Genomic DNA, 14,418 nt, shown 5'->3' with positions numbered 1-14,418 from the left:
CCCCATACGAAGAATGCAAATCCTCCTCCTCCCGCTGAATGATGCTAATGCTATGAACAGGACAGGGGGTGAGCGAGGAAAAGGAACCAATCCAGAGCAGGGGCTCCTGCAGCAGAATTCGGTGGGACACTTTAGAATGTGTGTTCCCAGCCCTGACCAACAGAATCCAGAATTCGGGCCTGGGTCAAGGTCAAGGAAGCCCTGATTTGGAAGGTGTGAAAACGGTGACAACCGCACCCGCGCTGTCGGTGCTGAGAAATGTTAGGGCGTACCTTGAAAGGTCGTGAAGGAAGCGTCTGGAAGATGTTCCTCTGTGAGGGCCTTCCATGCCACGCTTTTCGGAGGAGTCTCGCTGTTGCGTGCGTTTCACTCCTCAGAGTGAGGCTGGCAAGTTAGAGTCTTCTTTTTCATACACACGCTCCTGCTCTAGGGGAGGACGCCAACTGCAAAGTCAAGAGGCAGAGGACAGAATTAGACATTCGGTTTTGAACGGTCCTCCTGGAGAGCCCGGCCTCTCACACTGCGTCACCCTTTCGCCGAGGGTCTCCCGGGCAGGCGGGGGTTCCCTGCAGCCGGCTCTGTGCTCTCCCCGCCTCTCCGTGCCCTCACCCTCCGCCCCGGCGGCGCCCCGGGAGCTCGGCGTCCGGCGCAGCCTCTTTTGGTACCGAGGCCTCCAGGTGCCCGGCACGAAGGCGGAGCCGGGTCCAGCCGCCTCCCCGGCGCCTCGGATGAGACCCCCGGGAGCTCAGGGGCCCCAGCGCGGCGGCTCCTGGCGCCCGGCCTCCCTGAGCTGTGCGCGCTCCTCCCTCCGGCGAGCAGGGCGCGAAGCCCGCGGAGCAGAGCGCAGTGCGCACAGCCGAGTGGAGCACGAGGGGCAGTGGCCGCGCAGCCGCGCTCGCCGCGGGAGCCCGCGCTCGAGCCAGCCGCGCGTGGACGCTCGGACCATGGCTGCCGAGGGACGCGGCCTCCGCGTCCAGCTCTGGGCGGCGGCGCTGCTCCTGCTCGGTCTGCCGCGCCTCTCGGTGCGGGCGGATGGTGAGTGTGCGCGGGGTGCCGGGGGTGGCGCGTGGGGTCCGGGAGGGGAAACCGAGGGTCGCTGGGGTGCTCTCCCCCGCAAGCCTGGCGGGGAACGACGCGAGCGGCGCCCGGGCGACCCTGTGTCCCTCGCCTGACCCACCGAGTGTCCGCTTGCCCCAGCGTCCCCCACCCCAACCCCGGTCTGTGAACCCTTCCTCCAGGCACTGGAGAAAGCCTGTGCGATGGTCCGGCAGCCCGCAGTTAGCCTTCCGAAAATCTTCATGAGAGGTCTATCACAATGAAATCACGTCTAGGGTGCCCTGGAACCTCTTCGGCAGAGGTAGAACTTTCCACGTGTATTGAATGTCCTCCTGGTGCCAGGGCGGAGAAGATTCTTCCCTCGGTTGTTTGGCTAGGTCCAAGAATATTTTAAAGATGAGTGGGAATCAAGTAGATAAAGGGGAGAAGAGAATGTCTTGTGGGGGAGGAAATAGCATGTGCAAAGGGCCTGTGAATAGCAGGGGAAATGGAATAAATGATGAAGTGGCTGGGGCCGAGACTGCAAGGTGAGGATGTCATTTGACACAAAGCTGGAGAAGTAGATAAAGAACAGATTATTGCAGGTTGAAAGAATCGACCTGCTTTTTTTGTTTGTTTTTTGCTTCTTGAACCTCAATTAAGCTTTCAGTACTTCCCTTAAATTGGCAGGATAAGAGCCTATATCGGCTAAGTTTTGAAAAGTTAATTCAGCTGTATTTTGATTTTGGAACAAAACCCTGTTGACTTGGTGGAGGAGAATCTGAGAGAAAAGAAGCCAGCTGTTCCCACATCCATGAACAGTTTCTAGAAAATCCAAGCTTGAGACAAATTACATTGATGAAGGAGGAAGAACCCTCACCTTTGGGATGCTTTGTGTATTTTTTTAAAAAAGATTTTATTTATTTATTTGACAGAAACACAGTGAGAGAGGGAATACAAGCAGGGGGAGTGGAAGAGGGAGAAGCAGGCTCCCCCCTGAGCAGGGAGTCTGATGGGGGGGGGGGGCTCTATCTCAGGAACGGGGGATCAGGACCTGAGCAGAGCACACAAGGACTGAGCCACCCAGACAGCCCCAGCTTTGTGTATTTTTAAACATCATTGATTTTTAGTAAGCAATATCGATGAAATGAGAAGGCTCCACAAAAAGAAGCATGGTGATTAGGGAAAGAAGAAACTTCCAGATATTATCTTAGAATTTTTGGTACTTTTGTCCTTAGTGCCAGCTTGAAAACTTCCAGATATTATCTTAGAATTTTTGGTACTTTTATCCTTAGTGCCAGCTTGAAAAACTCTTTATTTCTAATTAAAGATGATGTCTTATTTCTTCATAACCTTAGATTACTAGAGAAGAAAACAGTTTTAACTTTGAAGGCTCCCCATAATAACTTCATTTTTTTAAATTGAGATGTAATTCACATAAAAGTTGCCATTTAAAAATTCACAATTCAGGGGTTTCTCATATATTCATTATGTTGTTCAGCCATCACCACAATTTAACTCCTGAAAATGTCTATTCCCTCAGACAAAATCCCATATTTATTAGCAGTCAATCCGATATTCATTTTTTACTGTAGTATTTTTTTTCCTGACACAGAGTCATGAAAATTAAGCTGATTTTAAAGAATGTAAGTAGAATAAATTGGAGTTAGTATTAACTTTTGAACATTGTATACTATTGTACCAACTTAATTCCTTTTAAAGAATTATCTCTGCAGTCAAAGAAGCTTTAGAGTTTCACCCTATTGTTACTGCTTAAATAGAATGCCAAATGAATACGGATCAGTATTTTGCACCTCTCTGGCTTGAGGTGGGTCATAGAAAAATGGAGGCAGAAATATCACTGGAGAAGGAGAGAGTAACAGCAGCACGGAGTTTGTTTTCTTGTTGCTCCTTGCCAGAAATGCTTCCATTTCTCCCTTCTCCTTTCTTTCCTTCTCCCCCTACCCCAGTTATGGGTACACTTGCTTTCAAGAAACTCCATTTGCTGAGTTCCAACTTTTATAATAGAGCCATTCAAGAATTAGAGCCTATATTATGAAAGGATTCTTTTCTTTACCAAATATAAGTTTAACTACTACCACTTTCCACATTTAGTTATTTGTGTTCTACAGTGATGGAAGGAAGAAGAAGAAAGGTTCAGCTAAACTGTGATGTGTTATAGACATTTAAAGAGAGACTTGGAGTTCTTAAAAACTCTATTGACCTATTAAAAATAAGTCAGTGAGATAAATTCAAATGAAGAATATTTAGTTTACATTTGGCTAGTAAGATATGCACTTGATATATAAAAGATATCTGTGTTTTTTCCTTTTTTCTACTGTACTTTTAAAATACTTTTGAAACTGAAAATTTTTCACATTAATTGGATGCAAATTAACTGCAATACAGGAAAGGATTCATTAATTCAACATATAATTTATTGAGCATCTACTGTAAGCGAGGTACAACTTTCACTGTTGGAGATAGAATGGTGAGGAGAAATAGGTCCTTGCTATCAGGTAGCTTAAAATCCAATGGGTTAGAGAGTCAGTAGGCAAATGATTACATGAATGGAATGTGAAGCTGCAAATCTGATAGGTGATGAAATTAAAGGATAGAGATACTGTGAGAGCATGTACTAGAAAGTTTGGATTTGGTGTAGGAGGGTCTGAGGGGAAAGAATGAATGTCTAGGTAGAGAATATCATGATACAAACAAAACAAAACTGTGAGCAGGGAAAATGGGCCATGTGATAAGAGAATGGCTGGAGCCAAGAGTCCAAAGTGGCAGTGGTTTGAAATGATGCTAAGGAAATTGGAGGGGGTAGAATGAGGTAGGTCCTCATAAACAAAAGTTTTGTTTTAATCCAAAAAAGGGAAGGAAGCCGCTGGATGATTTCCAGTAGTAGAATGATAAGATTTGCATTTTGAAAAGATCACCCTGATTGTGGTGTAGGGAGAAATGGATGGGACCAGGGCAAGACTAGATATAGAGAGACTGTATAGGATGCCATTTTAGTTGTGCAGGTGAGAGACGGTAGAGGTATAAAGGTGGGTGGGGTGAATGGAAAGGGTCTGGACTGAAGAGAAGAATGGGAGTCATCTGTGTTAAGTATGGTCTTTGAAACCATGCTTGTGGATAGAATCCTAGGGAAAGGTTTCACAGTGAGGAGAGATGACCTAGAACTGAGCCTGGAGTGAAAAAACAGATTTAGGGTTATTGACTCTGTGTTCATGAGATATATTGGCCTGTAATTTTCATTTCTTAAAATGTTCTTGGTATTGCCATCAGGATCATGATGACTTTCTTTTAAGATTTGTTTGTTTGTTTGTTTGTTTGTTTTAGAGAGAGTGAGCATGGGAGAAGTACAGGGAGAGAGTCTCAAACAGACTCCATGCTGAGAGCAGAGTCCAAAGTGGGGCTTGATGTCACAACCCTGAGATCACAGCCTGAGCCAAAAGCAAGTTGGATACTTAACTGACAGAGCCACTCAGGTGCCCCTGGGATTATGATGATTTCTAAAATAGGTTGGGAAGCTGTTCCCTCTTCTGTTCTCTGAAAAGATTGCTGCAAAGGGGCGCCTGGGTGGCTCAGTCAGTTAAGCGACTGCTTTCGGCTTGAGTCATGATCCCAGGGGCCTGGGACAGGCTCTCTGCTCTGTGGAGAGCCTGTTTCTCCCTCTCCCTCTGCCTGCCTCTCTGCCTACTTGTTTTCTGTCAAATAAATAAATAAAATCTTAAAAAAAAAAAAACAACCTTAAAAAAAAAAGATTGCTGCAAGGTGAGCTGTTGTTTTGCTTTATTTAGTGTTTGATAGTGAGATCATATGTGTTTGAGGGTTTTCTCATGGGAAGATTTTAAATGAAGAATTTATTATTATTTTTAAGATTTTATTTATTTATTTTAGAGAGTAGAGTGGGAGAGAGAGAGAGGGAGGGAGGGAACGAGGGGTAGAGGTGGAGTGGAGAGGGAGAGGGAGAAGCAGTCTTCCCACTGAGCAGGGAGCTTGACATGGAGCTCAATTCCAGGACTCTGGGATCATGACCTGAGCTGAATGCAGACACCCAACCAACTGAGCCACCCAGGGGCCCCTAAATGATGAATTTAATTTCTTTAAGTAGGTAAAGAGATACTCAGATTTCCTTTTTCATTTAGAGTTGGTTTTAAGTTTGCTTTTTAATGAAATTTGTCCATTTCATCTAAATTTTCGTCCAAATGTACTGCATATATGACATAAAAATCTTGTTTTCTTTTCAGTGTCCATGGGATCTGTAGTGATGTCCCCTTTCATTCTTGATATTGCTAATTTGTATTTTCTCTATTTTTTGTCTTGATTAATTTTGCTAGGGATTTATCAATTTTATCATTCTTTAGAAAGAAGCAAATTTTTGCTTTATTTTCTCTATTGTATATCTGCTTTTCATTTCATTGATTTTTGTTCCATTTTTATTTTCTTCCTTCTACTTTTTTAGAAACTTTAATTTTATGTTCTTTTGTGTTTTTAAGATAGAAAATTAGATCATTGGTTATCAACTATTCTACCTTTGTAATATGAGCATTTGAGACTCTAAATGTCCCTCAAATACTACTTTAGTTTCTCTAGCAGTTTTTGTCACTTACATAAAAATATTTCAGTTGTGGTTTCTTCTTTGAACCATGGTTTATTTAGAAGTGTATTTTGTAACTTCCTTGCACAAGGGGATTTTCCTAGTTATTATTTTGCTATTAAGGGGCAGTATAATTTGGTGCTTACAATTAAGGATGTAAATGCTGGTTTTGTATCCCAGCTGTGTGATCTTGGACAAATCATTAATACTAAATCTTAACTATAAATTGGGAGAGTAGGGGTGCCTGGGTGGCTCAGTCAGTTAAGCATTTGCCTTCAGCTCAGCTCATGATCCCAGGATGCTGGGATTGAGCCCTGCATCAGCCTCCCTGCTCAGCAGAGAGCCTAATTCTCCCTTTCCCTCTGTGGCTACCCCTGCCTATGCGCATTCTCTCTCTCTCTCTCTGAGAAATAAATAAAATCTTTTTTATAAAAAATAAGGATAATAACACCTACATCACAGAGTTATTATAAAGATTAATTTAATGAGTATTTGTCAAGTAATTTGAATAACACCTGGCCCATAGTAAACACTGTATAAGTGTTCAGTAAATAAAACAAGTGATTTTAGGTTATTTGTATTGTGATTTTAAAATATGCTTTGTATGATTTCAGTGTTTAAAAGTTTTTCGATTTATCTTGTAGCTCAGTATTTGAACAATTTTACAAATGTCCTTTGTGTGTCTAAAATGAATGTGTATTTTGTAGTATACAGTATTGTGCATTGGTCCTAACATCAAGTGTGTTAATTTTGTTGCTTAAATCTTCTATATTCTTCCCAAGTTTTCCTGTTTTATCAATTACTGAGGAGGATAGTGTTTAAAATTATTAATTTTAACTGTGGATTTTCCAGTTCTCCCTGTAGTTTTGTTAATACTGCTTTCTTTCAGTCTAGAGTTGTTATTTAAGTGTTTAAAATTATTTTATATTACTCATGAAATAACTATCATCATAATAGAACCTGTTCTTCTCTAGCGATGTCTTTTTTAATAACAGCTTTATTGAAATATGATTCATATGCCGTACAATTCACCCATTTAAAGTGTGTGATTCACTGGTCTTTAGTATATACTCACAGAATTATGAATCACTACACACAATTTTAGAACAGTTTTTTTTTTTGCCCCCAAATAAACCCTATATCCATTAACATTTACTCCTTGTTTCTCCTCAACTCCCCAAGTCCTCAGCAACTACTTTCTGTCTCTGAATTTGCCTGTTTTGGACATTTCATGTAAATGGAATCACACAATATGTGAGCTTCTGTGACTGGCTTCTTTTACTTAGCATAATGTTTTTATCCATTTGCAGCATGTATCAGCACTTCATTTCATTTCACTGCCAAATAACATTCCATTGTTTGGATATTCATACCGTACTTTATTGATCCATTCATCAGTTGATGGTCACTGAGTGGATTCTACTTTTTGGCTGTTATAAGCACAATTTTACAATTATGAACTCAATTTATTATTTATTACACATAATTCTGCTTTGAACATTCATATAGAAGTTTTTATATAAGTATGTTTTTAGTTCTCTTGGGTATTCATCTGAGAGTGTGATTGCTGGGTCATATGATAACTCTATGAGAAATTGCTATTAACTGAGAAACTTCTAGGCTGTTTTCCAAAGCAGCTACATTCTTTTACATTTCCACCAGCAGTGTTTGAACGTTCTACTTTTTCTACATCCTCACCATCATTTTTGTCAAAATATGATTTTTTTGATGATAGCCATCCTTGTGGGCATGAAGTAATATCTCGTGGTTTTGATTTATGTTTTTCTGTTGGCTAATAATGTTGAACATCTTTTCATGTGCTGATTGGCCATTTCTTTAAAGATGTCTGTTCAGGGGTGCCTGGGTAGCTCAGTCAGTTGGGTGTTTGCCTTTGGCTCAGGTCATGATCCCCTTTCCCTCCCCCTTTGTCCCCTGCTGCTCGTGCTCTTTGTCTCTCTCAAATAAATAAACAAAATCTTTTTTTAAAAAGGTGTCTGTTCAGATCCTTTGCCCATTTTTAATTTTTTTAATTTTTAATTTTTTTTAAGATTTTCTTTATTTATTTGACAGACAGAGATCACAAGTAGTCAGAGAGGAAGGCAGAGAGAGAGGGAGGGAAGCAGGCTCCCTGCGGAGCAGAGAGCCTGATGCGGGGCTCGATCCCAGGACCCTGGGACCATGACCTGAGCTGAAGGCAGAAGCTTTAACCCACTGAGCCACCCAGGCATCCCTGCCCATTTTTTAAATACCATTTTAGCCCTTCTTAAATATACAGTTCTGGGGCATTAAGTATACTCACATTGTTGTACAAGCATCACCACCACTCATCTCCAGAACTTTTTCATCTTTGCCAGCTGCAACTCTGTCCCCATTAAGCATTAGTTCTCTTTCCTCCCCACCCCAGCCCTGGAAACTCCCTTTCTATTTTCTGTCTCTGTAATTTGACTGATTTACTTCACTTAATATAATGTCTTCAAGATTTATCCATGTTGTATCAAATGTATCAAATATTTCTTCTTTTTAAGGCTGATTAATATTCCATTGTGTGTATGTTTATGTATATATACACAGATATATATACATACATATATGTATATACACCACATTTTGTTTATCCATTCATCTGTTGATGGACACTTTTGTTGCTTCTGCCCATAGGCATTGTGAATACTACTGCTGGGAATTTGTACGAATATCATTCAAGTGCCTCCTTTTATTTCTTTGGGCATATACCCAGAAGTAGAATTGCTGGATCACATGGTAATTCCACATTTAGTTTTTTGAGGAATCACCATACTATTTTCCACAGCAGCTGCACTATTTTATAATCCCACCAGCAGTGCATAATAGTTCCAATTTTTCTCTACATTCTGCCAATACTTGTTATTTTCTGTTCTTTTTTTATTAATAGCCATCCTAATGAGTATGAAGTGGTATTTAATTGTAGTTTTGATTTGCATTTCCCTAATGGTTAGTGCTGTTGTGCATCGATTTTCAAGTTTGTGAAACGTCTTTGGAGAAACATCTTTTCAAGTCCTTTGCCCATTTTCAGTCAGGTTGTTTGGTTTCTTTAATTGTTGTTGAGTTGTTGGAGTTCTTCACCCCTTCTATATTCAAGTTTCTTATTTGATGTATATTTGTAGAAATTTTATTTCATTCTGTGGGTTGTCTTTTCACTTTATAGATTTTGTCCTCTGAAGCAAAAAGTTTTAAATTTTGATGAAGTTCAGTTTATGTATTTTCTCTTTGATTGTTTGTGCTTTTACTGTTCTATCTAAGAAATCACCGCATAATCCAAGATGACAAAGATTTCCTATGTTTTCTTCTAGGTGTTACAGTTTTAGCTCTTCCATATAGGTCTTTGATTCTCTTTGAGTTAGCTAACCTGTAGGGAGTGAGGCAGGAGTCCGACGTCACACTTTTGCATGTGTCCCTACAGTTGTCCCAGCCCCATTTCTTAAGAGACTCTTCTTTTCTCATTGGATAGTCTTGACACCCTTGTTCAAAATCAGTTGCCTGTAAATGTGAAGGTTTCTTTCTGGAATCTTATTCTCTCTTCCATGTCTCTTTATTATCTTATTATTTTCCATCTTTTTAAACTCTTTACTACATTTTGGATGATTTCTTCTGATTTCTGTTTCAAGGATAAGTTCTTTGTTCAATTGTGTCTGATATGCAGCCAAAAACACCGATTGCATTTTTAATTTATCACTGTATCTTTAATTTCTAGAACTCCTATCTGGTTCTTTTTTGGATCAGCCAAGCCACTTTTTATGGTTTTCTATTCTTTGCAGGTATTTTCAGATTTGTCTTTTATTCCTTTAAGTATAGTAATCATCACTGTTTTATAATCTATGCCTATCAATACCAGTATCAAATTTCTCTTTGGATCAGTGTCTGTTGAATGTTATATATGCTGCTTCTTACAAGTGGTGCCTTGTCTCCTACAGACTTAGTTGTCATTGTCTTTGAAAAAATATTTGCATGGAATTTCCTGAAGCATAAGATGAAAGTATTTTTTTCTCTAGACAAGATTTATGTTTGCTCCTACCAGGTTTCTAGATAAATGTAAATATCATGTCACTTTAAGCTAAATTCACAGCTTAAAGTATTTTAGAGGCCAGTTTTTGTTAGTACTGCAATTCCCAATGAGTATTAGCACTTGGGTTCCTAGCACCAGGACAACTCTTCCACCAGTCCCCTGAGAATGAGGGGAGGAAACGTTGTTTATCCTTGTTCACTCTTATCCTGAGAGTTTAACCCTTCAGGGTCCAAGCTTTGTGTATTAATGTGTGCATGAGATGGTATGGAGTGGGGAGGAGGTCTATCGCATTCCCTACCCTGTGAGCCCTGGGTTTTCTCTTTCAGCCTCCTTGCTCAGGGGTTTGGCCATCATCACCTCAGTTAAATTTCATAATTTTTTTTCCAGAAGCAAATGCCATTAATGCAAAAGTGTCTTGGGGCACATGCTTCTCCAGGCAGGGTCATCCAGTATAGTTGCTCAGGTTGTGTACTGCACCCTGGTACCAAGTCTGAGGGAGGACAAGTCACCTACAGATATGTTTATTGTGAAACATTTTTGCATTTTTCTCATAACTTTGGTTCCAAAGCTAAGGGATTGTTATATTTGTTATATTTACTTTGCAGTTGATAACAGTTAAAGTGTCTCATTCTAATAAAATCAGTATATTATGAGAATTTTGCTAATAGAAGTGTCTCATTCTAACTGGGTGTTTGTATCCCATCTTTTTTTTTTTTAATTTTTATTTATTTATTTGAAAGACAGAGATCACAAGTAGGCAGAAACAGGCAGAGAGAGGGGGGGAAGCAGGATCCCTGCCAGGAGAGAGTCTGAGGCAGGGCTCGATCCCAGGACTCCAGGGTCATGAACTGAGCCAACGGTAGAGGCTTTAACCCACTGAGCCACCCAGGTGCCCATGTCCCCACCTTAAACTTGATCAGGTAATCTAAGGCACTGCATCACCTCTACAGGAAGCTCCTAGGGACTGCATTGCTCCCCTCCTCCTCTGTGGTTTTCTTGCCTAAAGCTCTCTTTTGCTTTCAGCTTCAGCTTCCACCTCTGCCTGAATTAATGTTCCCATTGCGCTCATCTGCCACACGTGTTTTGAGGTCCACTACATCCCCACATGCTGCAGGAAGCCAAGGTGCATCAGGCATAGCATCTGCTATCTTGTCTAGTTCAAGAGAAATGGCAGCAAACACAGTGAAGCTCATTGTGGGAAGGGCCTGGTAGTATCCTGAGACAATAAGACAGAGAGCAGAGAATGGGGAGAGCTGTGTATGGGGTCACCCTAGGGCTGAGGCAGGCAGAAGAAGAGAGAGCTGAGATTTAAATCAGTGCCCTGGGTCACCAACTGACCCAACTCAGGGGAACGGAGGACACTGAACCTTACCACATGGTGTTTGTAAAATAGCTTGTAGAAAGGAAGATTTGAAGGGTTTATCCAGGTAAACACGCCAGAGCAGAGCAGAGTTAACTTTTTTTTTTTTTAAAAGAACACAGGAGCAAAAAACAGATTAAAACACCAAAGTAAGGTGCGCCTCACTGGTTCAGTCTGTAGCACCTGCAACTCTTGATCTCAAGGTACTGAGTTCAAGCCCCATGTTGGCCATGGAGCCTACTAAAAACAAAAACAAAAACAAAAACCCCACCAACGTTATTGTTATCACCTAGTCCCCAGGATGAGTGCAATAGGATAGCTGCTGCCCTCAGAGGTTCAGGCAAATGGTAAACTCCAGTTCTGACAGGTGTCTGCCAGAGAGTAAGTTGCCTGAGGTTAAACTCCCATGAATCCTGGAGTAAGCCTGTGTTCGTTCTTGTCCCCACACAGGGAAGCTTTTTGTGCTGGAGTCTCAGAATGGCTCTCAGGGCCTCGAACTGGAGGTGGCTCAGCTTTCCTGCAAGAGCAGGGGTGCTCACCTGGTGTCTGCGGAAGAGCTGCGGACGGTGGTCCAGGACTGTGCCTTTGCTGTGTGCACCACCGGCTGGCTGGCAGATGGCACCCTGGGGTAAGTCCGATGTGGGCAGGGAGTGGGGGAGATGCTCTCCTTCCCATTCAACCCCTACTACCCCACCAGGGCTGATATGGGAGCTCAGTCATTATTTTATTGAGGTGCCAGGATAGGCAAAGTGCAACGGGCAGTAGCTTCCAGCACATTCTTGTTTTGAGTTCTCAAATAAAAACATTTTTGTGGAGTTCTGTCACAGTTTTCCCCCCTTTGTTATTTTGAATTTCCTTTTTAAGTTAAAAATAATACATGCTTGTAAAGAATTTCTAGTAATACAGATATGTGTCAAGTACCAAGTTTTTTTTCTCTTTTCTTTTTCTGCACCTCAATATAATTTCTGCACTGGTATAATTATCTCTTTCTCTGTGGCTATTCATCTACAAACATATGAATAGGAGGGTGGTATGGGCACAAATTCTTTCCCCTTACTCCCATTGAAAAGTGGGGTGCGTGTCCTCTCCCTTTGAATCAGGGACAGCACAGTATCACCTTGACTGACAGAATACATCAGGAGCGAGACCACGTGACTTCTGAGGTTAGGTCGGAAAAAATCTTTGCCCAGATTTCTGGGACAGTCACTTTTGAGATGTCACGTAAGACATCTGCTTATCCTGAGTGGGCCACGCTGTGAGGAAGCCCAGGCTACAGGAAGATACCTCACATAGGTGTACCCACAGACAGCCCCCAGTGATGTCTAGCCCATAGCCAGCATTAACTGCCGGAAATGTGAATGAGGGTGCCTTGGCATGATTCCTGCCCTCAGCTGTCGAGTTCCTGCCAGTCTTTGAGTCTTCCCAGCTCATGCCTGAGACCAGACACTAGAGAGCAGAGACAAGCCATTCGCATAGTGCCCTGAATTCCTGACCCGAGGAATCCTTGTGGAGAAATAATTCTTGTGGCCAGCTAGGAGAAAACTGCCCATTCGTTCTGCTAACTGCTTCTTTAGTTATACCCAGAAAAGGCAGGAGCCATTCCACTGTCTCCTTCATGCCACAGGAATGTGAAAGAGCAAAATGGACTCCAGCAACTACTTTGGCTGATAATAACCTTGAAGATGGGCTGGCATATGACCATAGAAAACACACACAACCAGGCTGACTTACAACTCCAGTTGTGCCACATGTGAAGCAGTGGTTGAATAAAGAGGACAGCTAGGCTACCTCCAAAGCGTTTCAGTGACTCTGAAACTGTGGCCCTGACTGCTGGACATTTTACATCCAGGTTCCTAAACAGAAAAAACAGGTCCTGCATGCACATGTTTCCATGGTGTAGTCAAATGTTTCCATGGTGTAGATAACTCTGTTATTATCATTGCATCAGATAACCAGCATTTTCCGGAATTCTGAAGAGCCAGTTTGGAACCAGACTTCCCACCTCCCAGGCATTACAAATCAGGACTGAGTCTTTGGAAGGTTTGCTGTAAAGTGTTAGGACATTATTAGTAGATCTCTGCATTGCTGAGATGATATTTTTTTGTAGCAAACATACTTGTTTGATATATTTACTATAAAACATATTAATACTAAAAATAAAAGTATTTTATTGTTTCTGGAACCAAGAAGTATCTGATCATCAGTATATACATTTCACTGTGGTTATTTCCTATACAGCCATCCCCCTCCACACTGAAAATCAATTAATTAAATGCCTGGTGCATCTTGCAATTGATGGCATAGTATACCTATAGTAGATCTGATCTGTATGTCCATGAATTTATGTTGAGTGTATTCATAAATCCAGAGTAGGTTGGAGACCTAAAGTGGTGAACACGAAATTGGAAACCAATTGTCTCCTAGAAGCTTTTGCAGATTCCATAAAGGATGGATGAAAAACAGTAGCAAATTAGATAGCCTCAGAGGACTAGGACAGAGATTTGAATTCAGGTTTTGTGGGGCAGGCCTGCAGAGTCCTTTGGTTTGGGCTGGGACTTTACAGGGCTATAACCCAGGAGTAAGAGTAAATTGGAAGAAGCATACAAGCCCTCATAGTAGCCACGGTATAGCTTAAAATCCTCTGGAGCCCATGAATGTGGCTGGATGATACTGGAGTTCCAGTGTTCCTGATACCTAGCAGAACTGATTTAAAAATCCACTCTAGAAGGGAATAACATTATTCTAGCAATTTATTTCCACAAACAATCTTATAAAATATAGGTTTTGTCCCCCAATATAAAATAATCAGTCACATAGGAGATAAGGCAACCAGAATAAAGACAACAAGTAGAAACTCTAAATATTTGTATTGGTAGATGCAGACTTCAAATAACTTTTTCAAATGTTCAAAGATTCAGAAGACAAGAAGGAGAATTTTGGAAAAAGACTGAAACTATGAAAATAACCAAATGGAAACCCTAGAAGTGAAGCACAGTAACCCAAATTAAGAGCATAATGGATGGATCTAACAGCTGATGTAAAAAGAGCCAAAGAAGAAATTAGTGAACTAGAAGATGTTTCAGAGGAAATATCCAGAATAAAGAACAGAAGAAAAAAAAGGATGAAAATACAGAAGAAAGGGTCAAAGGAAGTGATGCATGTGATTGGAATTCTGAAAGAAGGAGCAAAAGCAATATGAGACTTATATCCAGGCACAGATTTAAGAAGCCCTACAAAACCTGAGTAGGACAAATAAATTCAAACTTGGCACATCATGGTGAAACTGGTAAGAATCAAATACAAAGGAAAAATATTAAAAGTAATAACAAGTTCCTTCCAAGGAGCAATAATAAATGGACAATGAAAGCCCCAAAA

The 14,418-nt window shown here is 41.3% G+C and overlaps 1 protein-coding gene across 2 annotated transcripts in view; it reads left to right on the top strand.

Moving 5' to 3' along the window:
• Positions 1-278: 278 nt before the first annotated feature.
• SUSD5 (sushi domain containing 5) overlaps positions 279-14,418 on the top strand; it is a 53,168-nt gene continuing 39,028 nt past the window's right edge. For both annotated transcript variants that reach the window (XM_059387950.1, XM_059387949.1), the window contains exons 1-2: positions 279-1,035; positions 11,494-11,671. In XM_059387950.1, the coding sequence (XP_059243933.1) occupies positions 327-1,035; positions 11,494-11,671 (887 nt within the window). In that variant the 5' untranslated portion in view covers positions 279-326. The remainder of the gene's footprint in view (positions 1,036-11,493; positions 11,672-14,418) is intronic.

This window comes from Mustela nigripes, chromosome 2 (genome assembly GCF_022355385.1).
Source record: "Mustela nigripes isolate SB6536 chromosome 2, MUSNIG.SB6536, whole genome shotgun sequence".
NCBI lineage: Eukaryota > Metazoa > Chordata > Mammalia > Carnivora > Mustelidae > Mustela > Mustela nigripes.
This window is presented reverse-complemented; position numbering and strand designations above follow the sequence as displayed.